Source organism: Pempheris klunzingeri, chromosome 12 (assembly GCF_042242105.1).
Source record: "Pempheris klunzingeri isolate RE-2024b chromosome 12, fPemKlu1.hap1, whole genome shotgun sequence".
Lineage (NCBI taxonomy): Eukaryota > Metazoa > Chordata > Actinopteri > Acropomatiformes > Pempheridae > Pempheris > Pempheris klunzingeri.
In genome coordinates this window covers 20910178-20935929 of record NC_092023.1, presented here as the reverse complement: position 1 = coordinate 20935929, position 25752 = coordinate 20910178, and the positions used below count along the sequence as shown (strand labels likewise).

Genomic DNA, 25752 nt, shown 5'->3' with positions numbered 1-25752 from the left:
AGAGATAGACCTGTAAGATTCTTTTTGTTTTCCACAAACATCTGTTATATCACTTGGTTCAAAGCCATCACACTCCGTTACCGTGCAGAACAGTGGAGTTGAAGGTCTATTTGTACTGTGACTGGTTAGTGTGTGTTATTGTGTGACTTTGTGGTTTTTTTAAATGGTTAGTTTGGATCCAACACAATAACACAAACTAACCAATCAAGGCAACGGTAGACCATAAACTCCTGTTTCTGCAAGGTCATGTTACTGTTTTTGTCAATGAATGAAAAAGAACTACAGATAATTCCAATGTGTACTGTGCAATGTTCCGCCTTTTTGTTCCATCAACATAATATTATTGATTAGCAATTTTTTCATCCACCCATATCCATTCTTTAGTCCACTAGTGCTGCATCTAACGATTGTTTTTGATACTGATACACTACTTGATACACTGATTAATTGTTTGTTCCATTAAGCATTAGATATCATTGAGCTCATCAAATGTCTTGGTTAATAGTCCAGAACCCCAAAATATTCAATGTATGTAATGCCACAAATGTTCACATTTGAGAACCCGAAAAAAGTTTTTAAGTTTTAGCTTGAAAAAGGACATAAACACTGTCATTTATCAAACTAGTTGCCGTTGATTAGTTAATTAGTTTTCTCTTGATCAACTAACTTAGCAGTTGACTCAATCGAATAATCATCTCCATTGTCCACATTGAAAGACATAACATGGAAAATTTACTTTTAAGCTGCTCTCTCTGTCTCTGTCTCTTTTTCTCTCTTAACCCCACCCCTCTCCAACCCCCCACCCCACACACACACACCAAGAAAAAAAAAGCCCATCTTATTTCCATGTGGGCTGGCTGGAAGAACACCTGGTAACTTGCTGACTCAAGTGGCTTGCTGCTCATTTCCCAGTGGCCAAGCCCATTACAGCTCATTATTGTGTTCATCAGCGGCACTGACACTGGACGGCCCCACACTGAATGCAGGTGTTATAAAGTGAAAGGGGAGGCACAGTAAATGTACAGCAATGTGCCCAACACCTCAGCTCATTGGGCAATGGGGGAGTCAAGTCGATTAAGACATGACTGTCACCGGGTATTGTGTCTGGATGATGTCCACACTCACCCCACTTAACCACCACTGCAGATACAAGTTCTCTGAATTACTTATCCAACAATAGAATGATTTCTTGCGACGAGAGCTAATGGCCCACTGCAGGTAGTAATGTCATTTGATAATATCCAGTACTGGTCACTGTCAATGTCAACAGGAGAGGCCAATTTGTCTTGATAAAATCTCTGTTTTTGTTTTTTCAATCCCATTTTAATGGCTTTCCTTTTTTGCAATGAAAGGGCACACTGCTTTTGAAGATAGGAAAAGCCTCTTTGGCAGAGAAATGCAAAGAATTCATGGGTTGAAGACAGCTGAGAAAGAGATTTAACACACACCTGGAGGCTGTGACATGCCAAGAAAATACAAAAAACATGTCAACAGGATATGGCTGCTACGATGGCACGAAGCTAGTTTGACAAGAAACAAACAGAATCATGGTTACTTAATAGTTGGACTGCGCTGCCATTTTGTTTAGCAATTTCTGTCCCAATCAGCTGTGAGCAGCTCCATCAACGTCACAAAAGTGGACACAAAACTTGCCATTGTTGCTAGGGACAGTTCATGTTTTTCTACATCAATGTCATCCACACTTGTCGCCATTTTTGTGACCACTTTTCATGGAAGCTAGCAACTTCATGTAAGTAGATCCTTAAAGACATAAATGTGTCAGTTGCTCATTATGTCTTGTTATATGTCAAATATCAAGGATCAGATGTCAACTATATTCTATGTTAATATTTATAATAAAATCTCTTTCTTTCCTGGAAAATAAGGTGTATCCATCAATGTAACCAATCAAGTGTGATTTGGTAAATTAACCTCATGTTAGTCAAACTTTTGAAATTGACACAGACAAACAGACAATGACATATATGCAATGCAAATAAGACGGTAGGTGGGCATTGGGCTGGGGTGTCAGCAGGGACCCAAGTCAAAATGTTGTTCAGGGGACGCCTCACAGGTGGAACTGGCCATGCACTCTGGGTCTGACCGTAAACAACATTCACCAAATGGCTTTCTGTATGTGCAAGCAGTTGTGCACCTTGTGATGAATACATCATTGGAGTCAAGTCAAACTGGAATTCGGGAGTTATTGTAAATAATTAGAATGTTTAACATGATAGGGTTTGCATAGCGTCATTGCTGGCCAGGAGAGATAAGTGTTTCTCTCGCCCAGAGGATTAGTGAGTCCCATAGATCCTCAACAGTGTTATCAGAGCTGATCTGAACTCTGAGGGCCAGCAGTGACTCAAATAATGTGGAATTCAATACCTCATATATCGATGTCATATCTTTCCACCGCTACCTACTTCTGAATTCAGTGAACATCTGTCCCAGCCTCATGCAAGGTTAAACAGGCTGTTGCAGTTACCCATAAAGTCTGAGCAATTTTCTTCCCTTCACTTTGGAATTTTAAGGTCTTGCATCAAGGCAGTGACACAAAGAAAATCATTATACCTCCCAGTTTCTGCTTCTCACTTTGGATCCCTACCACTTGAACACTTGCTCATACACACCCAAAATATTTTTAACTCTTGCAGACCCCTAGCAGGCCTTGGAATGGGTGTGGAGGGGCTCCCTGAGCGTCAGGCCCTCAATGGGTTGATCAAAAGGGCAAGGACACCAGCATGACTGATCTCTTTCCTGTTCCCAGCTAACAAGTAAATTACCATCACTTAGTCTGTCGCCCTTGTGACAGAACAGAGCTCTCATGTAGCTGACCTCCGTCCGAGAGAGAGGGAGAGAGAAAACTATTTGCAGAACAGATGGCAGCCTCAGCTCCAGGCCAGAGAGGGGTGGGGGAAATGAAAACTATTTACGCTAGTCGGAAAAGAAAGCAAAAAGCTTCGCCCAAAGTGGAAAATTAACTGTGGGGTTATTTCAAAACGCTAACATAACTTAGCTCTGGGGGGAAAAGACAGCAATGATGTCAGCTTTGAGGTAATGACTCCGTGGAGGGGGAGATAACTCAACCAATGTTAGCTGCTGAAAGTAGACTGTCCTCTTCAATGCATTCTACAATGGAGAACTAGTAAAGGTGTTCCCATGGTGAAACTGAAGACGGGTGTAGACTGTGAAAAGGAAGGAGCTCCTGCGAATCGTCCGTCAGGTATCCTTATTCCAGGCTGTCATGTTTGGGTGCAGCTGCATTGCTAGCTAACATTGGAGCGTTTCAGCCAGGGTGTAGGGATGGATGCTCCAATGTAGAGCATGCTCTCAGCATCATACAGAGGGGTGATGTGCAACGGGGTAAGCACAGCACACTTTCACGTAGCTCTCAGCATCTGAAACAACTCTTATACAACAGTTTGTATAAAGCATAATGATGCGTCATCTGGACCAGATTGCATTGGTAATAAAAAGCTCAGTTTGTGATGGTCTTGAGAAATGTGGACAACCCCAGGGGAGGTAACTTTTCCTCATGCCAGCAGATGTCTTTCGTCAGCCGTTTAGTTTTGCCTTCATTAATCATTTTCACCAATCTCAAAACCACTAATTAGACTAACAAGCTTAATGAGAAGGTGGCACACCCTCAGGGACCCTGGGGAGAATGAGAAGGACCGGCCTCTTTCTCAGTCACTTCTCCTGCCAGCTTTACACACACACATACCAACACACACACTTTCATCGCTCAAAGGGTTTTAAACCTTTAGAGAATGAAAATGATTGCACCTCACTGCTGCAGCACATTAGTTTACAGTCAGGACTTTAGTGTTTGTAGTAATAGTGAGATTACTATTAAGATAATACTTAGGTTGAGGAATGAATACAGTCAATAGAAGGTCCAGGTGTGTGTGTGTGTGTGTTATCTGCTATCAACTTCGGTTGTTTGGTTTAACCAAACATATCTAAGCAGGCATGTGCATGTGTGTGATGGAGTACAGAATGTAAACCTCTGCCATGGTGTCTGTGTGATAGGCTTTGTAGTTGATAAATGGACACCCCCATCGACTGGTTGGCCCTGTATAATTCAGGCTTTTTGCTGCTCACCTGTTCACATCATGCATCGTGCATAACCTTGGGAAAAATAAGACAGCAAGCAGTCCAAAGTTTTTAATTGAAATTGCAATTTAAATTGAATTAAACCCCAGCAATATGATTGTCATACCCAGCATAATCATTAGGGTTGGGTACTGTTTGCTTTTGAACCTTTACCTTTTTTTCAATACTTTCAATACTTGACTCTCTGTTTCATGACTAAAATGTAATTTCAGTTTTAAAAAAATCCAAACTTATCATAGTTACTTATTTAGAGCATTTTGTTATTTAAAAGTTTTTGCATACCACACAAAATAAAACCCCTCCCACCCCCTCTCTCCTCCAATACTCATCTCTACAGCCTCTAGCTTGTCCCAGGCTATCACCATTGTGCGAGAACGCTGTCATGTGTGTCTCGAAGATAGCACATGTGATATCCTCCTTATCGGTGCTGGCTGCAGACGTCCTAACATTAGCTAACACTAACAAATGCTACTCTGCAGATCAAGTGAACACTAAAAGAATGATGAAGGCTCAACAGCTACAGACCTCTTTAGATTATGTTTGGTCCTGATTAGCAGTTTTGCACAGCTAGCACTACAGCTACACCAATTTGAAAACTGATTAGTTTATGGGTAACTACCATACATAATATCCAATCAATGAAATGAATTTCATTTTGATTTGTCTAAGTACGATGTGGTTGTCTCTCTGTGTGTCGGCTCTGTGATTGGCTGGCGACCAGTCCAGGGTGTACCCCCCCTCCTCGCCCAAAGTAAGCTGGGATTGGCTCCAGCTTCCCCGCAACCCTGACGGATAAGTGGTATAGATAATGGATGGATGGATATATTTGTTTTATTCTGTCTCATTTGCATCAGCAGTTTTTATATTGTTTATATTTCTCCATTATAATTTATCGTTCCTCTGGACTAAAGCAGGCGGCACGCAATTGATCGCTGCCTTTTCCCCAACAAGCCTGCCATACCAACCTAAGAGATGATGATGTGTCACTGTTGAGTTCATACCTGGTTTCCACTGCTATCAAGTGGCCAAATAACATAAAGCAATAATGTGCATGAAAGTTTAACAGACATTTCAGACAACACTGTCCACCAGCTGTGTGTCACTCGACCAACACCAGGCTACCCACGTGAAACTGACATGAAAAATCTCCTAGATCATTTATCTAGTAGGGCTGTCACTTTTTCAAAAAGTCAAGTTCGAGTGAATTTAAACTAACATGCCATTTTATGGAATTCATTGGAACTATACAGCATAATGAACACAGGCGCACAAATGATGATATCCCTCAATGTCTAAGTGATATCAGTTGTTGCATTAAAATGCTATAACTGTGTGCTACAGACCACCTCGGTCCTTATCCCGTCTCAATGTCTGTTTCAGCTCAAGTTAAGATCTTATTTGGTTGATGCATGAGGAAAATCAGTAAGGAGCCCACCAGAGTGGATCCACAAACTGACATCCAAACTGCACCCTGTTCGAACACAACTCCATCTCCTTTACTGTTAATATGAGAATTGGCAATTCTCATACTTTTGGCTTGAAACATCTGTGTCACCCTGACCAAACAAAGGTGGAATGAAGGCTGTGGCCATTGCAGCAGAAACAATGCATCTCTCCAAATGTAGAGAGCAGCTGTATGCGTTTTACACACATGGCACAGCAGTGGTAACTTCAAGCTGTTGCACACAGAAAAGTCCAAATATCGTTTCCTCTGGAGAATCACAATATTTTGTTTGACTGTGTTCAGTGGATTTTAGTTTAGGATTTGCTGCTTAAATGCGATTTTTGCTTTAGTGGCATTACTGCAAGCATGGAATTTATCTTATCACTTAAGTTAATGAAAAACAAGGTACCAGACAGTAGGTCTAATGACAAAAACACAGTTTAATTTACTAAGAAAAACTGAAATTCCTGTCAATCAGTATCTAAAGTAACTTATGGTTACTTTCGTAAACCATGACTTCAATGCAATGCAAGAAACAGTGTGCCCCTGACGATGTATTTCGCCAGTATAAATTATTTGGAGTAGACTGTGAAATAGAATAAAACTTGAATATGTTCATCTTTCTCCTTTGTGGTATCTGGTCATTTAGAGATCAAGAGCTTGATTCGACTTGAGATATTAAACTGCATCAATACATTTGAGGTGAATGGAGCTGTGCAGCATAAAAATGACATTTAAGAAATTCAGCAGCAACATTTCTTTCCAAAGATATGTCATTATTGCTGTGGACAAGCCGTATCCACAGAACACTATGTCTACAGTTTTAAAAGAAACTTTCTAACTAGAGAAATGGTCTTCATGACAATGTGATCTGTGGAAACAACCCCATCCATCACACAAATCCCAATTTAACCCTGATTATGAACATTATTAGTCAGGATTCCAACTGGACCCAACATGTCATAATAGATGTTGAACCCATCTCTGTAACTGTAGTTTGAACCACACCAGGCAGGTGTGAAAACACTCTTCAAGGTTTGAAATAGTGATAATATGAAATGTGTGTGTTTTGTAAATTTACCCTTGAAACCTTTTTGTTGTATTGTTGATACATGTATAAATGATTGAGGTGCAGTGTGCATGAGGGTGCATTTAAAACCATGAATATTCAAGTCCAGTTTATCCATATGCTTATATCTACTTCCCTGTGTTTTCATATGTGTGACATGTAGCCATCATCACTCGTTTTCATTCTCCATCTGTTCTCCCTCCACTCTTTCTTTTCTTCTCTCTCTTTGCTCTGTCTGGGTTTTGTGTTGTAGCCAATTGCATCCCTCATTGCCAGAACGGAGGAATGTGCCTCAGGCCTCAGCACTGTGTCTGCAAGCCTGGCTCAAATGGGAAGGCATGCGAACAGAAGACGATGCCCACACATCCCTTTCCAGCAATGCCTGGAAATGGACCATCCAATGGGCAGACCACTGGTCATACTAATGGACAAAATATAGTACCCCAGCGGCCCATACCTCAGCAAGTGGCTCACAATGGTTATGGCTCTGCCCCCCCTCCGTCGAGCAACATGGCCCAGATGAAACTAACTGTTAAGCCGGCTCCCCAGCTTGTACGACCACATTACATCCAACAGCACATCCAGCAGCAGTAAGTACCATGCTTTAATTCCACCTCTTCCGCTTTTGTTCATGAGAAATCAGCTGAGCTCCATACTGTCTTCCATCAACTTCACATTCATGTAGTTGCACTAATTGACTCTGGGAGAAGGTCACTAGAACCACTCACTGTCTTCTAAAGGCTGCCTAAAATTGCTGCTACGGATTATCCTTGAGAAACTCCACTGGAGTGGTTGATGGGTATACTGCTGGGTATAGAGTGAATGTGCAATTTTAGAAACTTGATAAATCAACCACAACAAAAATCAACAAAATCACATAAAAGATGGATTACTCCATCCTAAAGACACAGAAAATCTTTTTCTTAAATGTATCAGTAAAACAACAAAAGAGAAAAGCAAGAAAACGCTACAGTTAATCAGGAAATACGTGCATAATGTTGATTTGTTCATACCCATGTGTCAATCAATCTGTAAATTAGGATTCTTGTTGACACGCTACAGGTGTGGAGTAAGCACAGGAATGGTCTGATTTCAAAATTTTTACTAAGCAGGACATCGCAAAAATATGGATGCATGCATTCGATACATGATTTAGCCTGAACAGACACCTTCAGCATTGGAGAATAAACTGTTGCATATTAGTTCTGCACGGGCCTAAACAAGATCTGAACTTGGATCGCACCCTTTAGACACCCTGACCCAACCCGCCTGTTACAAGTTATACAAGTTATATACTTACCTTAGAACTTACCTTTGCATTTGTGAATGCCATTGTAAAGTTCACTATTTCCAGCACCAGATACATTAATTTAATAGCAACCCCTGGCCTCAAGTTAACTCACATAAGAATGATTCCAGTGAAGGTTTTAAATGCGGGTAGAACACAGCACTCGAATCAGATGCAGCACAGACAGAACAATTGAAGATCAAGAAATAACCGCACAAGTAGCGTAGAATCACCTGTAAAATTATTTGAATACTACTCAGCAATTTTCCAAGCCATATTTTTTCTTGCTGGCGATTTACAAATGTTCTAAAGCCCTGTACTGATATGTGGACCTGGGTTTGGGAACCACTGCCTGAAAAGGACTCAAGTGTCCTGACGAGAAGAAGCTTGGATTATGCCTGCAGTGTATGCTTGTGTCCATGTGTGTTTACTTCACTTTCCCAGTTACAAGCCCTTATCTATAACATCTTGGCCTTTAATGTTTTGGTTTGTCTGTGTAGAGAGAGCATAGAAAATGTAATATAAGGTATAAATCCGCACAGTAGTGTTTTTGCTTCACACCGTCTCATAGTTTACTGATGGAATCCAACAGTACAGTCTCTGTCAAATATTATCCTAACCTTCATCTGTTGATAATCACACAGGCAGTGTGTTTAGTAGCACGCTGACTCTTTGACAGCATAGTCAATGGTAAAGCCTGCAAGCCAACTCTACACAACTGCTGATATGGGCACGAGGAATATTCTGCTTCTTTAAAAAAATGGACCCCTCACTGTGAACGCAGTGTTATTGTGGTTTGCCTGGCCAGTATGCTCTCATTATCACCATCCATCAGTCTAACAATATGTAGAAATTCTCCTGGCACTTTCAGAAGTTCAGTTGAAGTGCCACTAACTCCTGCTGTGGTTAACTCTTAGTTTGTTTTGCCTGTCACTACAGCAGACGACTGGAGACTGTGCGGTTGCATCAGACACAGTAAAAAGGGCCTCAACGCCTTGACAGGTCCAATCGGTGAATGTACACTCAAATCTCTGCTTTTCAGCTCAGTATTACAGCAGCATGTTGACTGAATCTCCCGGCATGGTGTCCAATTAATGTTGGCACAGATCAAACCAGACTTCTGATATTGATGAATGATATTTAAAATGTTAATGATTGCATTTTATGTGCTTGTTTTACATGCACTCTGTGAAACGTCAAGAGAGCTTTTTTATGCTTTGCACAGGCACAAGTAATTGCTACCAGATCTGTGTCCTCGAAAGCTGCTCTCAATTTGCAGAAGGGATTTATCTCTCACAAGGAGCTAGTCTTCTATTGGTTCTAGCAACAGATCAGTTTTGTCATCTGATAGGATAAAAATTTGGCCAATACAGCCCAGGTAAGGAATTTTTTATCAGATCAGTCAGGTGTGCACAAGCAGCTGAGAGAGAGAGATAGAAAAATCTGTCTAAAATCAAATAAAAAATCACGCTTCAACAGATTTTAGACAATATCCAAATAGTTTAGTTGGCTGTTATACTGACATAGATTATCCAGCGCTCTGGTGCCTACCTTTACAATATCAGCCTCTTTTGTTCAGGAACCTGTACTATGTCACAAACCTCTCTGTTTCACATTTGCAGCATTTCATCTGCCCTTTGGTAAACACTGCAAACCATGTCACACTAAATTAGTTTAATCTGTCTGTTTCACTATGTAATTACTTCTCTGCATAGATACGACTGCAGTTTACAGTTCTTTTCTGGTCAGGATAGTCTTAAGGGAAGTGGCAGAATGTCATGACTAATATGAGAGGCAATCAAGGGGTCGTAACCATAGAGTGTATATAAAGATGGACGACACAGTGCTGGAGCCGCAACATCGAGATCCTGTCCATATAGCTGCCTGACTCAATTGCAGGTTTGGATTAACTGTCAATCATGATGTCAACCCCAAATTTTTATATCATCAAATAACTAATTCAAACCAAAAATGAATGCAGTCATAGAGATATTAGACAAAATGATAGTTTGTAGTAGGTGTTGTCACTGTTGGTCTGGCAGAGGATGGTAGCAGACAGAGACCTGCATGAAGACCCAGAGGCAGCTGTTGTGGTGTGTGAGGATTTTCCAACAACTACTAAAAAGTAGTAGTGCTGAAATATTACCATAAAAGAATAAAATCAAGAAAAATATGTATATATAAAAACTGCTGATGGCCATGTGAGAAAACTCCTCCAGAGCTAAAGCATAGACAGGCTTCACCTTCAGGGCACTGATTGGGATTGGTTCAGAGAGATGCTGAAAGCCAGCCGTTTTACCCCTTAAACCAGTGTAAACCAGAGTTCAGCCAGACCTCTCTCTAGGAACAGTGTGGAGATAGGTCTGGTTATGTGAGACAGGCAACAAAACATGTCTTTTCAGCTTGGTGTTAAGTAACTCTTTCAAATCTGAATCTGAATGATTAGTGTCTTCTGCTCAGCAGAGAAGGGCAGACCACCTGTAGATGACTCCGGCCACACGTCTAAAACCATTTGTGAATGTTGTTCATATATTCTATTATACTGTACCATGCTTGCAATTTCATGTTTGCCCTGTACTCGGGCGTGATTAATCAGAAATCATCTGTGGAACATTCAAGAACATCTATGAAGATGTAGTTGAAGTTTAACGCCCACTCTGACAGAGGACCAGGCTGATAAGATGGAAAGGGGGCAGTAAGAGGAAGTGGAGGGTGATGACGCTGATCTTGAAGAATTGGAAGAATTTGGGAACACATGAGGAAGTGTTATTTGAGAACACTGATATAAGGACACAGATAAGAAAACAAATTTCCATCAGCCTTAGCAGACTTCAGAAAGGTAAATCCACCACCATCTCGAGATCAGTTTCATGGACATAGATCATTTTAGGCATTAAAAAAACAAAAAACAATGCATTGTTTTTCTGTGAGGGCGGGGTCCATGTTCTGGTCAAATGCTGCAAATACAGTGTGATGCTCTAGCCCTAGAAGGTGTGATAGCTGAGGAAAAAAGACCAGCACTCAGAATAACTCAATGCTATGTATGTCCCAAAGGAAAAATGTATGCTGGTTACTGGTCTGTTCGAACTGCACCTAGAGAAGGCCCATTGTTTCTGCAGCAGTCTGTTACCCTGGAAAACCTCTCAGACATGCTGAGATTTGTTGGCTGATCTGGAAAATAAATATGAGAAAACACGAAATAAATTGCTTGAATTAACTGAGGCACATTTAGTTTAGTATGCCGATTAAACTACCCAAGATATTAACTCTTTGGTGAATGGGGGGTTGTAATCTACATGAGTGTATAGGTGAATATTTGTGCCAGCTGGTAGGAAACTGAATTTGGTCAACATGTAATCAGAATTTCAAATAAGATTCTAAAAATGGAAATGTTATGCCCTGTTTTGTGCTATTGACAATCTCAATTAAAGTGCAATTTGAAATTTGTTGTGGCATTACATTTTGCATAGAATAAAACAAAAACTCATTTAGCTTGCAGCCACCTCAACAGAAACTATATGGAAAGCAATGATGGATGGTGGCAAATGATGACATAACAGGAACTGATGAGAATTATGCTTTTATTTCAGGTTCAAAACTTAATTTACTAATTCTAAACAGACAATACTGGTTGATTCAGATCACATTCAGTTTGACTCTAGATTTCACAATTTCAAAACATAAAAAGATCCTGTACCTTCTCTTATGACCATCAGCCCATCAGTGCGTCAAGCAATTACAGGTCCCCCCACCCCCATTGGCATTTGCCAAACATCGTGGTTGACATGGCCCAACCCTTGTAAGAATCATGACAGAGTCTCTCTGATCCCTTCAGTCGACCCGTCAGACTCAGTTATCCAGACAACAAAGGACTGACATCCAGTGCACAGATAGTCTTCCTTCCCCTCCCGGCAGTCCGTGTGCCTTGGTTGCTACATTGCTAATATGTGAGAGGGCTCTGGTGAGGTTCAGGGAGTTCATTACGGTAGACCAGAGTATGTCAGCTCTCATGGGGAAGAAGACTTGGACGACCAGAGTTAGAGGTTGGTGGTGGATTATGATTGTGGCCAGAGCAGTGAAGGCCGAGACTGAACAGATTCAGCACCCCCTTTCACACGTATATACACACACCTCACTCCCTCACCCCTGACTCACCGACCTGTTTGTGTAGAAATGAGTAAAATCTCTCTGATATTTAAAACTACCAGGCTCTTGTAACCATTCCTTGGACACCCTCCAAACTCCTCTCTTACTTTTTTCATTTAATGGCTCAGTCATTGCCAATGCACACGGTCATGCCAGATACTTTGTTGAGACTGGAATGAGATCCTGTGTTTATAACTTCTCTCTTGCCGTAACTATTCTCTCTGTCTCACAGCTCAGGTTGGAAGCTCTTTGTTGTTGCCATATTTAGGACTAAGCTTCTATAGAGGTAATACAGTACAATCAGAACTGAAATCCCTTACTGCTTTGGCTTTTTGCGGTCTTGAAAAATGCACTCACGTACAGAGCAAATAGACTGGAACTGGGAAACAGCTAGTCTGGCTTTCTCCAAAGGGAAAATATACGACTAACACCTCTAAATTAATGAACCTGTTGTATTTTATTACTGTATCTTTTTTTATTTGATTTGTACATTCACAGAAATGTAAAAAGGCCATTTGTGCTTCTGGGAGCAGTTATGGGCTGCAACTATTTCCTTGTGAGTGGTGTTTTCTGGACTACAGAACCAGCAGAAAGTCTACTGTACACTAGCTGTCCAGCCAGACAGACATGCAAGATTAATAACGACGTGGTGAAGACAGGCATTTTCTGTAGCAGCTAAAAAGCTGTGTAGCTGTAAAAACTGCTTATGATGCTCCTTGTCTGCTCTATGTCTTTGCTGCTCACACAGCTTTGTTAGGGTATAATATGTCAGTGTTGTTTTTTTAAGCCCCCAAATGTCAAAAAATGTAGACTTCTGCAAAGCCAAATTTGAGAACATCTCAAAACCTGCATTGTCTACATCAATGTTTAAACAAAGCCGATAAAACTCTTTTAGGTGGTCATGTTGCTCAGGTCAATGAAGATGGATGAATTCTTCCAGGCTGCTGAGCTGTAAACAGTGGTAATAAGACAACACGCTCCTTTTGCCTGTCTGAATATAGGTGGTACCCCCCCTAAGCCCTCATAACACTAGATGTCGGTGCGTTCACTGTACTGGAGCATGTATGCACACAGGCATGTTTGCATGCCTGGCAAGCTGTCCAGAAGGATTTACCAGAGGATGATTCTATGGCTATATAGTTGAAATGAATCATATAAACACAATACATATGTAAACATTAAGTTGGCCTATCATATCAGAGATTTGCATAGCCTATACATAGTTACATAACCTAAACAGCAGAGCTATTTAAGATTACATTACATTACATCAAGATTACATTACAGGGTCATAGAAGTGCTATTTACAAGGCTATCACTTTCTGTTTATTTATACTGTGGCAGGAGGCCTCACATGAATGGGATGAAAATATGTCCGGTTGACAAATGGCTCTTTCTGCATGTTTATTATCCCCTTTATGCAGCCCTGCACTCTTCTGCAACTGAACAACCCAGGAGAAGGCCAAACCATTTGTTCTTCAGTGTTAAACCTTTAATGTGTATGTGTTTTGGCCTCTTGACCATAACTTCTAGAGCCACCATTGGGTTGAATTTTGCACTTTAATACTTCACGGCTAGTCTTGTTTTTATTTCCTATATAAACATAATAACATAATGAGAGTGTTAAAAAATAGGTTCAGTTATTTAAAGCTGTCAATGGTCAGGTGCTGGAAATAGACATTTTGTTTGTTTCATGCATTCGTTATCTGTGTCTGTTTCCATTATCACATTTTGTTTTTATCAATACACCAACTTTTCCACCTCAGCCAAGCATTTAACATTTCTGTGATTTAAAAAAAAAAAGTCAGCAATTCCACTCTGGTTTTTTTAATGTACAAATTAAAAGAATTAAAAAAAAACAAAAACTAATTTAATGCATTTAATTTAACAGGTGGATGTAAAAGCACTTATGTCATAGATTAGATCATTACAACCAGAGCCTCGGCCTGTCCAAATCACAGAAATAGATTAACTATATGAGAGAGAGATGATTTGTGACTCGTAGTGGGGTGTGGGTGGGGGGGCACATTGTTGGAATTAGATCTGCCAGAGCCCAGTGTACCTCTACAGCTACAGCTTTTTGTAATGAGTCCTCCTGTCCATCCTGACCACTCAGAGATCCCGTCTTACTGTCATTTCAGTTAAAGCGATGCGGTACAAAATCCACACTCCTCCCTCTGTGTACAAATACTTCACACTAAATACTCAGAAAAATCAAGTAGGTAAAAAAAAAAATCTGCTCTTTGTGTTGCCCTGGACGGCGTTTCTTGTTGAGCTGAAGTGGCAGGAGGGTGACACAAAGACAAAGTGTTGTCCTGCTAATGCCCCATATTAGCTTGGATGCATGTGGACAAGTTGCAGAAACCATAATGTCCATGTTCATATATTGTTAAGACTGGAGAATCCCTCGCATTCATGGCAATAGCTGTTCCCTCTCTCTGTCGGTGAGGAATTGATCTCTGTAATTAAGTTGAGATAAGCTGCTTATCTCCACTAATGTCAGACTGCATGATCACAAATCAGAGCACATGTCACATATTTGGCGGAGTGAAGTGTTCTGTCTGTAATAAACTGGGCTGACTGTTTGTAGTTTATTTGACCCAACTGAGAAGATAAAGCATGTAAACACAATGTACCGCTGGTATTCACACTATTACTTTTGATATTAGAGGATGGAGAGGATGCTTGGTGGTTCCCCTTCCATCATCATCCTCAACAGCTGACCAGACATTGATGAGCATGCATAGATATATTCAAGTTGACTTTTATTTTTAACACACTGGCCAGCCCCCATGCCAGGATCAGGGGGCTGAAATAGACTTACTATTTTTGCTATGTACACAAAATTCATAGAGACAGTCCTATCTGGCAGCATGCTAAGACAAACAAATTCTTAAAGTTAACTACTGACAGTCATCACTGTGTTGGTGACTTCAGTAAAAAAAGACATTTTTAAAAATGTTCTTTGTAGATATCGTGGTCACAACTCTTCAATAACCAAATTCTTTCAACTTAATTGAAAAATGAATATCAACTGATATAACACACTGGTATCATCCTAAAAAGATACTATTGGTTTGGCCATAGTTTGAGGAACTACTAATGAACAGTGGCCATACTCAGTTTGGATTTATGGTACTTACAATGCAGTCCAACAGACGGCTAAAGTTGGGTGTGCCTGACCACAGGATTGTCACCTCGGAGGCCGGCGTCCGTGCCCGTTCTGAGACCAAAAGTCAGAGTGCAGATTTTTTTAGACTAAATCGCATATGTGACTTCACCTCCCACTTTTGTAGTTTCCTTGAAGCACTATAGTTGTGTTAACTGAAAATGTAACTTTATTTTTCAAACCACGAGACCACGTGACATATAATGTTTCCATGACGAAAAATGCCCAGTAACGTTACAGCTCTTGGTGCAGATGTCTGTAATGATACTGGTGAACTGGTAGGTGCCGTTGGCCACATCTGAAGGATTCTCATGGTAATGACAACTGCTGACAGTGATTTTAAATTTAAATTTAAAATGTAGTGATGATGAGATCTACATCCAATACAGTTTGTCAAATTCAGCAAATATTTCCTTATGATGTGGTAGCTGCTTGTGCTGCTTGTGCTGTGTGTGCGTTGAAAAAAAATCAGTGTCCCTACACTGCTGCTCCGTAGATTGGAAGCAAACAAAGTGGCTCGGAGCAAGTCATTCTTATCCATTACATTCAATCAGCAACAGGTGGAGCATTTGTGTAGAAGCTCAAACCTTAGTGATTTTAACAAGGTTAAAGGACTAATATTAAGATATCACAGCTCCCACAGACATTTACCAGAGTAGCAGCATGGTTACTTACATTACTTCTTTACATTTTTCAACCTGTTAGCTGTAATTTCTTCAGTCTAAGAACATCTACACCTTTACACAACCTCTAAGTAATTCTACAACTAGACTTGATTTGGTGGCTTTTTACAATTCAAGTCTTTTATTTTGACCTGTGTGGCTTTGCTTTTACTATACTGTAAAATGGCAGAATCCTCTCAGGGCACATTTGGTGCTGCAGTTGAGAATATAGTAACACTGGATGAGTCACTGCCTCAGGAAGCAGCAGTTGGAGACCAGGGAGTAAGAGCACAGAAATACCCTCTGGTATCATACTGTAACCCTCACTCACTGCTGTCCCACATTAAGATAGGCAGTGCAGGGCATCCTGCTGTCTCAAGGTTACAGACTGTATAGTCAGCTGACCAAATCCTGGGTTTAAAAGCAGCCAGGACATCTTTATTAAATGCATCTTGCTCTGTCTGTTCTATGCCATCTGTCTAATGGAGCTGAAACGAAAGATTTGTAATATGCTGTCTGGAAAAAAAGGAAATTGCATTTCAGAGGATTCTACCCTGCTGCATCACAATTAAGGCGCTGTATTGAAATAATTGTAATATGTCTGACATTTTGTCAATACTGTATAACACCACAAACTTAAGTCCCAAAAACGAGCAGAGTCTAAAAATCACCACTCTAAATCAGTCTCAGCAGACACGAAACCTCAGCTGCGGTTACGTTCACACTGTTCTCTCCCGTTCTGATTGAAATCATTCTGACTGAAGGTTTCGGGTCAACTGTTTACATGGGATGTGATCTCATTCGGTCTGGTGTTTACATGCACTGAGACATTTAATTGGAGCAGCTGTGTGACATGCAAGACTGATGAATACATCATGCATTTGTCTGCTTCAATGGCTACCTTTCAATAATAATAATTCAATAATATAATAAGCAGTTTTCAGACTGGTTTCCGATGGTTTTTAATTTATTTAATGCTTTGGTCTAAAAAATTTTGTGGACTCTTTAGAATAGATAATTATTTCTTATATTCCTACCGTCAAGGTGTCAAAGAATTAATCAGTTATGCTCAATTATGAAAAACTTGAATCTACTTTAAACAAATTAGACTCCATATAGACTTAGCTATAAAATTTTACAAAAGTTGTGTTAGTGTGTGTGTAGCCTTGGTATTCAGACCAGGTGTGACCACCATGAGCTGGATGAGACACATGGAATATAACTGGTGACTTTATTTGTGGGAATTCAAGGCAACATTTTTAAACTTTTGAGCTAGATAGAAATATCTTCCTGTCACAACTCATGTATTGCGCCACAAGACCAGGAAGATATTCCAAATGTCAGAAATCAGCTACAGAAAAGCATGGTCGTCCAGTGCCTTCTTGTGTTGGCATTTGTTACTGTCAGCCTGAGCCCTCAAGTATAGTAGCCTTTCATTGTTCACTCTCAATCAGGCATTTCATTTGATGGTGTGGTAAAAGTCCTAACAGGTATACGTATCCAAAATGGACCAGACCGAAATCCTATCGTCAGAAAGAGGGCCATAAAACAGCGGATTACAGATTTTCGGGAACAGAGGCTAGAAAGCAAGAACATGATGTAGTTCCTAACATTATTTACCAATATTGGCTAGTGGCTAACAAAAAAAGGACACTTCATGGTCAATCATGTTCATCAACACCAAACTGGGAAAAACACCTTTTTGTGGAGTAGGCTTTCTGCATTAGGACCTTGCCACGTTGAAACAGGAAAGAGAGAATTATAAACTGTTGACACAAAGTTGGGGGACCCTATTGTCTGAAATATCATTGCATGCTGAAGAATAAAGATTTCTCATCTTTGGAACGATGGTGCCAATCCCAAACCAAACTCATGTGGTACCTCCTTCACACATCGTCTTTGCTGCAAACCAAACAGCTGATCCTTGGTCTGATGAAAAGAGGTGGTCTCAGTCTGGATCAAACTGAACCAGGGTTTGATAGGTTTCTGATGTGAAACATTTTTTTTATGGTTCAGATTATCAGACCACTCAATTACTGGCAGGCTAACGTCAGAGCCTGAAAAAGCAAAACGGGCAACAAAACAAGAGAGGATTGACAACATGGCGATGTCAGACGCATGTCCATCTACAAACTAATCTATTTCAAGAATAGAAAGACACAGGTCCTGTAGGTGATGACGACAGGACATAGGTATGTCATGTATAGTTCTATATAGTTATACTGCATACTGCATGTATAGTTATAGTGCTTGCATAATTGCAAACCAAAACTAACCAAGCATACACAATGTGACAAAATGTAAACCTTGGTTCGAACCTTAGTTTCGGATGTTCTTGTGTGAAAAGCCCTCTGATTCAGTCTTATAATGTTCCCCACACAGACCTTTGTGTAAAAGCGAAAAACCAGAAGCAGGCTGCACTTTGTATTGCAGTAAAGTATTTTTTTCTGATACTAGTTTAACTGCCAAGCACCACTCTAGACATTTTGCAACACCTTAAGGTGAAGTTCAGGACTTGTGACTCAAGTAGACCTCATTGCTCCTTGTTAATATGCTGTACTAAGGTATGATATTGAACACTTACCCATGATTACTTGGGCCCCCACTGTACTGTACTTGGAGGACACATTCTTTGAAAGGAAACAGTGTTCTCTGCACATCCTCCAGCAAATTGCAGCTTTTAAATGTGCAAACAGACTAACATTTCAATGCTACCATGTCTTCATCAGATTCTGGAAACTGGATAAAGATGTGAGTCAATCAACATACAGTTGCACTCAAAATTATGAGTGTGTTTTAGCAAAATCTACAAACTTTCAGCTGTGTTCAATGAGCAACTCAAACAAGAACTTAAGTATCTCAACACAACTAATATTACAGGTGTTTTCTCCAAATTCAGCACAATATGCCACTTTTAATGACCACTGCAGTCTCAAAATTATTCAACTGCTTCTTGACAAGCAAGTATAGTACTAAGTAGAGCACCCGTTTGTTGTTATGACCTGCTGCAACCGTGATGCATAGCCAGACACCAGGTTCTGACAGCGTTCCTGAAAAATGATAGCCCATTCCTCATGGACAACAACCTCCAGCTCTCTAATATTCTTGGGTTTGTGCGCTGCAACTGCCATCTTCAAATCGCTCCAGAGATTTTCTATTGGATTCAAGTCAGGCAAGTGACAGTGACTGTGAAAGTCACTGTAGTATCTTCCACGACTTTTTCTGAGGTCAAGCCTTTGTGGACTTTGTGGTACGCTTGGGATGATTGTCCTGATGGAAGGTCCAATGATGCTCAAGCTTCAGCCTCCTCAGAGGTGGCATCACTTTTTCTCCTAGGATTTCCTGATACTTGATTGAATCCATCTTGATCTTCAAACACTGGAGGCTTCCAGTGCCAGAAGAAGCAAAGCAGCCCCAGAACATCACAGAGCCACCGCCATGCTTCACTGTAGGCAGGGTGTTCTTTTCAGCATATGCCTTATTCTTCCTCCTCCAGACATACCGCTGATCCATAACCCCATATAACCCCACCATAACCCCTGGTTTGGTTTCATTGCTTGCATCGCAAATATAATATAATATTCAATAATGAATCCAAGGGTGGCACTTGCAATAGTCAGTATCCAAGTGCTCCCTAATTCTCTGAAATGTGTGTCTGTTATAGGGCATTCAAGAACATCACTGAAGATATTGGTGAGTCCGGTAGTGGTCAAGGCTGATAAGAAAGGAACGGAGCAGTTAAAGGAAATGGAGGTTGATGTAGCTGGTCTTGAGGAACTAAAAGAATTTGGGAACACAATTAAAAACCACAGGTTTAAATGAATATGTCAAGTTTTAGGGAGATTGTCCCTTTGGTTATCTTAGCCATAAAGTGCTGAGTACATTGGTACAGAATTGCACTGAAGACACGTGCCTGGCTACTGTTGGTATCTACCTGGAAAACATGAATGATTTTGATGTGTATGGCTATTTGACTTTGCCATTTTGTCACTTTTTGTAGTGTTACCATTTAATTCAAAAGAAATATTACAAACATTGTATTTGCCAACTGATTATGTTTTTCTCTCCCGCCAGGATCCGGCCCATGCCAATTCACCCAGGTCAGAGCCAGCAATATGTTATAAAGCCCAAATACTACCACACACACACCACGCACACACAGACGCATGTCCAATCCCAACCAGAGAGGCCAATCCCCCTAACAGTGGGACACCCCATCCATGGTGAGTAATTCTCCATACAGATCAGTTTTTGAGTTAAATTTGGGTTTCATGTTAATGGTGTTCTTACAGAGTAATAATTTCAAGGGGAAACTTTGAATGAATTGTTCTGCCTTCCAGCTAGCCATTGGTTTACCTTAATGTCATTAAGGTCAGACGATTGACCTTAGAGGTTACTAGTGCCTTTGTTATTACCAAGTGGTACTGAGCTTACTTTTAAATCCAATCCACACTTGTTTGTTGGTGGCTTACCTGAATGCTGAAAGGTTCTTTTTTTCTTTTTATGGGAATCAATTGAAAACCAATGAATTCCTGCAAGGGAGGAAAAAAAACATAAAAAAAACTAAAGCCCTACAACATACTTTGAAAAGTGGTGAGCACTAATTTAAATTATACATAATTTGTAATCAATAGTTTACCACATGTATTAACACTGTTAGATTTTGTTAGGGTGAGTACTGAATTAAACTCTCTAACCACAGTGGAATGATTTATTAGATGTTTGATGAGTAAGTAAACAGAGATGAAATTGTGTACCTGTGGTTCAGATTCGACCCACTGTTATAGAGGTGAATGACTTTTACGAACCAGTATCTGTCTTTCAATTGACACGTATCATCAACCAAACAGGCTAAATAAAGAAAATAGTGTATCATTTTAAACCAGTTGTATTAGCAGTAGGAAAGTTGATGACGGCTTCAGATGTGTTCTATAAGCAATATAAAGAAATCAGTGTGAATTCAAGGATATGCAATGATGAAGGAAGACGTGGAGTTAGTTATTAACTATCTCATATTCCCGTTTGAGAGACACAGGCAACATTTGATATTAGTTTACAATGAGGTCCAGGTAATGATAATATACATACAAACACATTTGAAACCATTACAGATGGAAACCATTCAGCCACTTTTTCTTGGTCTGCTTTGACAATTAAAAACGCAGCCCCTTGTGGGGTACATGTAGCTCAGTGGTCTAAGACACATGCAGTGTAATTGTAATGTCTCCAGTCAGATACCATCTACAGACCTTGATGCATTACACTTAAACCCACAAATATGAACCTCATGGTGGTGCTAGACGAAAAGTGAGGAGATCATCAAAGTTATTGGCATTTATTCATTGGGAAGCATGGATATCTGAACCAAATCTCATGAAAATTCATCCATCATTTCTCAAGATATTTCACTTAAAGCCAAAAAATTTCAACCTGCAGATGATGACTGAAAATAAATCCAGGGAATCCCCAACATCAGCAGGCTTCATTCTCTGAGGACTGTGAATGTTTCTACAAAATGTTATGCCAATACATCTAATACTTTTGGATGCATTAAGTCCAGCCTGGACCAAAGTGGTGGACTGACTGCCATCCCAAGAGCCATGCTGCTAATATGGCTACAAAACATTAAGAATCTACTTGTGTGTCACATTCTTACTATGGTTCAGTGGCTGGAATATGTTTTTATCTGATTAGATTTCACACTTAAGTGCCAGTTTAGCTGTATGGCAAAAATGTTTCTTAGAGAAGAGAATGAAGTGCAGAGAAATATGTAAATAAACTATGGACCCAGTTCAATCAGAGTGGCATAGTGGTTATTAAAGGTGTCAGATTTTGACAAGGGACAGGAATGTGTGGAATATAAAAAGACGATGTTTCTGGTTCTGCTGCATCGATTTTGTGGTTGCTGTAATAAAATATTAATACATAATCAACTAAAAGATCAACTAACTAATGAAAGAATAACATCAGAAAAATATGAAATGCCATTTTATAATTAAATATCCATAGTTCTGTTTTCAGAATCAAACTTTGTTTATGGTGAGAAATCCTAACCTTAATCCTATCCTGGGAAAAGTGTGATATATTCCTGGTAAGTAATCATTTCAAAAACATAGAAAAACCTTCAACATAATTCATACAAATATACACATACCACACACTTGCACAAAAAAGACATCACATCTGCTCTGACATTTTGAGGCTATGGAGCAAATGTGGAGCTTGCAATTGGGTAGTAACAGGATTTGTTCAAATTGCAGCTCTAGCGGTAATGGCATAAAGACTTAAGCATTGCCTGCTGCTTGGGGCTGTCGAAAATGAATTATTAGTCTCATTTTCTGAGGGCAATTTCAGACAAAGGCAGAGAGTGTGAGATTTGGGATGGAAGAGATGGAATAAAATAACTGTGTCATCTGGGGAGATCCCCTCAATTTGCTGGAACAACAAGTGCCTGGATGGATATGAATGGGGGGAGACTGTCTATAGTGGAGACTCTGAATACCTGTTATCTAACCCACAAAGTCTCTCTGCTACTCAACAGCCTTGCCGCACAAGACACATTATCTCCCATTTACAGCTTAAAGTGGAACACAGTGGTAAACGGGTGCTGACACAAAAGACCATGAATAAACCACTGCCAGAGACCCAGAGGCTGACTTTGCATTTATTACTTCCCTGTGCGTTATTTATATCTATAGACAAATGCCTAATATACCATATTTCCCCACACCTTCTGCTATATAAAAGTTAGGTTCCTATGATGGATCCCATTGGCTTCTGGCATTCACATTTTTATGAGACACTTTCATTTCTGTGCTGCCCAAACCATTTAGAGCAGGGGGGTCAAACTCAATCCAAGAAAGGGCCAAAATTTAAAACACGGTCTAAGTCGCGGGCCAGACGGGCTCAACATTTAGTGAAGAGTCTAAAAGTGACTATTTTATTCTGGGATGTGATATAATAATATATATTTTATTCAGAAATATGAATTTAAACAGCCAAACTTACTAATAATAATAATATTTTTTTTCTTTTTTGTACTTATCTTCATGTTTTGTCTCATAGTGTCGTCTTATATTTATATTCTTTAATTATGGCCATATTAGCTCCACAAACAAGACACAGGTTTACCTCCGACATTGACAAACAGGTAAACTTTGCCCCCCACCTGCTGAGAAAGTCTCTGTTTTCAAAGTCCACTTTTCGTTTAGTCCACTTTTTGTTTAGCCATTTATTTTTGGGGGGGGCTAGCTGAAGTGTCGCTATAACAGCGCTGACGATGATGCATTGATCCGCTGATCGGTGTGTCATTATACCTGCGGGAGGAGGGGCTGCTGCACGGGTCTGAACTAGCGCGCCAGCTGTTCAGTGCATTGTGGGATTTGTAGTATGAGAGGTGCGAGTGCTGTTTACCGACGGGCCTTTGTTAATAGTCACATGAAATTATCTCGCCGGCTACCCATTTTTGGGATGGGTAGCACGGTGCCAGTAGCAGCATGAGGTCGCTATGACTACTGTCAACAGAGGAGAGGGTGTTTATGGGTCCTGTACTGATTGAGTATTAGCGGTACATGCGCTGTATAATACCGGCGGGCCAGCTCTAGTAGTCATTTGGTATTGCCTAGCGGACCAAATATAATTACTCTGCGGGCCATATTTGGCAGAGTTTGACACCTATGATTTAGAGGAAGAAGAAAAAAAACGCTTTTTGGACCAACTTTGGCTGGCAGTCAAACTCTTATAGATCTGACAGATCAACAGCTATAATTCACCAGCTCTTGGTTGGTTATTGTGGCTTGTCATAAATTCAAGGCTGTACTCCAACGTCAAACTTGCCAGTATGCATCTATGAATAAGTCAATATTTTTCAAAGAATCTGTAGAAAGCAGTTCGAGTGGTTGTGCCTCTGGCACCAGCCAGACAGACTAACTTGGGGATATTAATGGGAAGGTCAGCAGACAGAACAGTGTTGATGCTTGGCTTTGCAGTACTGCAGACTTAAGCAGACCCAGACTCAATTTCAAAATAACCTCCTCAGCTCAGTTTAATTTCAGCAAGCAGTTTGAAAATGTCAGAGAAATGGCCAGACATCAAAAGGTAGAGAGGGAAATGGGACACAGACACACATAGGAGAGGAGAGAAGGCAGCCACCAAAATTTCTAAATCATTCATATTCAGCACATTTGTGGGGAAGCCGAAGAGAAATAACTGGTTTTCCTGTATTTATATCCAAAATAATTGTTATAGCAAAGCCTTTTCTTATTTCAAGACTAGATGAAGTTCTGTTCTCTGGCCTACTAAATCAGAGCCTTGGGTGGTCTGAGTGTTCATATATTGAACCAATGCTCCTCTCTAAATGAGACACCGTGGTAGTCCCTGGTCTCACAAACACCTAATTTAAACAAGGAAATGTTGAGATATTGTGGACGATGTCTAACAGCAATTTTCTTGTGATTTTGATTTAAATTGTAATTATTTTCTACAAATGAACCTCCAGGACGGTGTTGGTTGTCTACATAGTATCAAACATCTAATGAGTGTGACTGCTATGTTATAGTTTCCACATGAAAAGGATCAAATGAAATGATGCAGTTGTTTGCGTTAAAGCTGACACCAGTTCTTTCAGGTTTTTCAATCAAATGAATCTTATTGTCCTGCCCTAGCACAAACCGTAATCAACTACAGGTGATACATTTTGCCACCTGCAACATTTGTCATACTAACTGGTAAGAGGAATGGTCAGTGCAGCAGAAGCTTGCAAAATACTTAGTCCCTTGCTTTTATCTTGGGAGTGAGGAAAGAGAAAATATTTGATTAGAGATTTGTCCCGGAGCTCGGCAAATCTGGGTGTTTTTGTTGACCTAGAACTGGATCCAAAACAGAACCACCTATGGGAGCCCCAATTCTAAATATACATGATTTTAGTTCATATGTGGTAAGCTCATGTATCGGTGACACACAAATCATTCATCATTTTGTATTTTTTACCTGTATGTGTAGGAATTAAAATTTTGAAGTAAAAGACATGCACAGTATGATCTGTCATTTCAACAACAACATAGTATTAAAGGTTGAGGCGGTGAATTCTTGTGGACACTGAACCACTTTTTATGATACATGTGTGATGGAGGAGAGGGGTTGTGCGTCCGTATATGAAGTTGGGGCCCAACCTCAGGAACCCCTGTCAAATATGTCACATCACCTGTCAGTTTGGCCTACCCAACATTGTGTTCCACTTACAGCAAAATTTTATATTTACAAATAGCACTCAAGGTCTCTGAGCCTAAATTAATGGGAATACCACGGCTGGTTTTTGCCCAGCATGCAGTCAGCACTACACTTTGTGAAAGTTGCAGACGTGTTTGCTCTTCTAAAACAGGAAGCCCGCAGCCTTTCTGTCAGCCTTGTCCCATGCGACAGACAGCCTGTCAGCAACTGGCTTTGGTGCCACATCTGGGAAAGTTATTCCCTGTCTCCCCTCGGCTGTCCCTCAGCTCTCCCACACTGCCAAAACACCCTCAGACAAATGTTAGTAGTCTTGGCCCTGACTGAAAGTTTGGGCAGAGAGGATCACCTCGCCATCACCGCAATGATCTAATGAGAATGCCATGATAGTGTACAATCAGATGATTTTCTGGGACCAACTTGTTTTAGCCTGTGGCTTTACAATTAAACGTTATTGTCCACAAATGTGAAAATTTGCCTTTGGTTTCACCATAAGACATGCCATAGAACATACATACATCAATACATACATCAAATTAACCTACTGTGCAAAAAAACTGCAGCAAAGTCTCTGGAACAACCTCTGTTGTAGTCTTAGATGCAGATAGGTGCACATAAAATCAGCACACACAC

The 25752-nt window shown here is 40.3% G+C and overlaps 1 protein-coding gene across 5 annotated transcripts in view; it reads left to right on the top strand.

Moving 5' to 3' along the window:
- Nucleotides 1-25752, top strand: part of ltbp1 (latent transforming growth factor beta binding protein 1) — a 135177-nt gene that overhangs the window by 17329 nt on the left and 92096 nt on the right. For all 5 annotated transcript variants that reach the window (XM_070840551.1, XM_070840550.1, XM_070840548.1 and 2 more), the window contains exons 3-4: nucleotides 6883-7219; nucleotides 19969-20117. In XM_070840551.1, the coding sequence (XP_070696652.1) occupies nucleotides 6883-7219; nucleotides 19969-20117 (486 nt within the window). The remainder of the gene's footprint in view (nucleotides 1-6882; nucleotides 7220-19968; nucleotides 20118-25752) is intronic.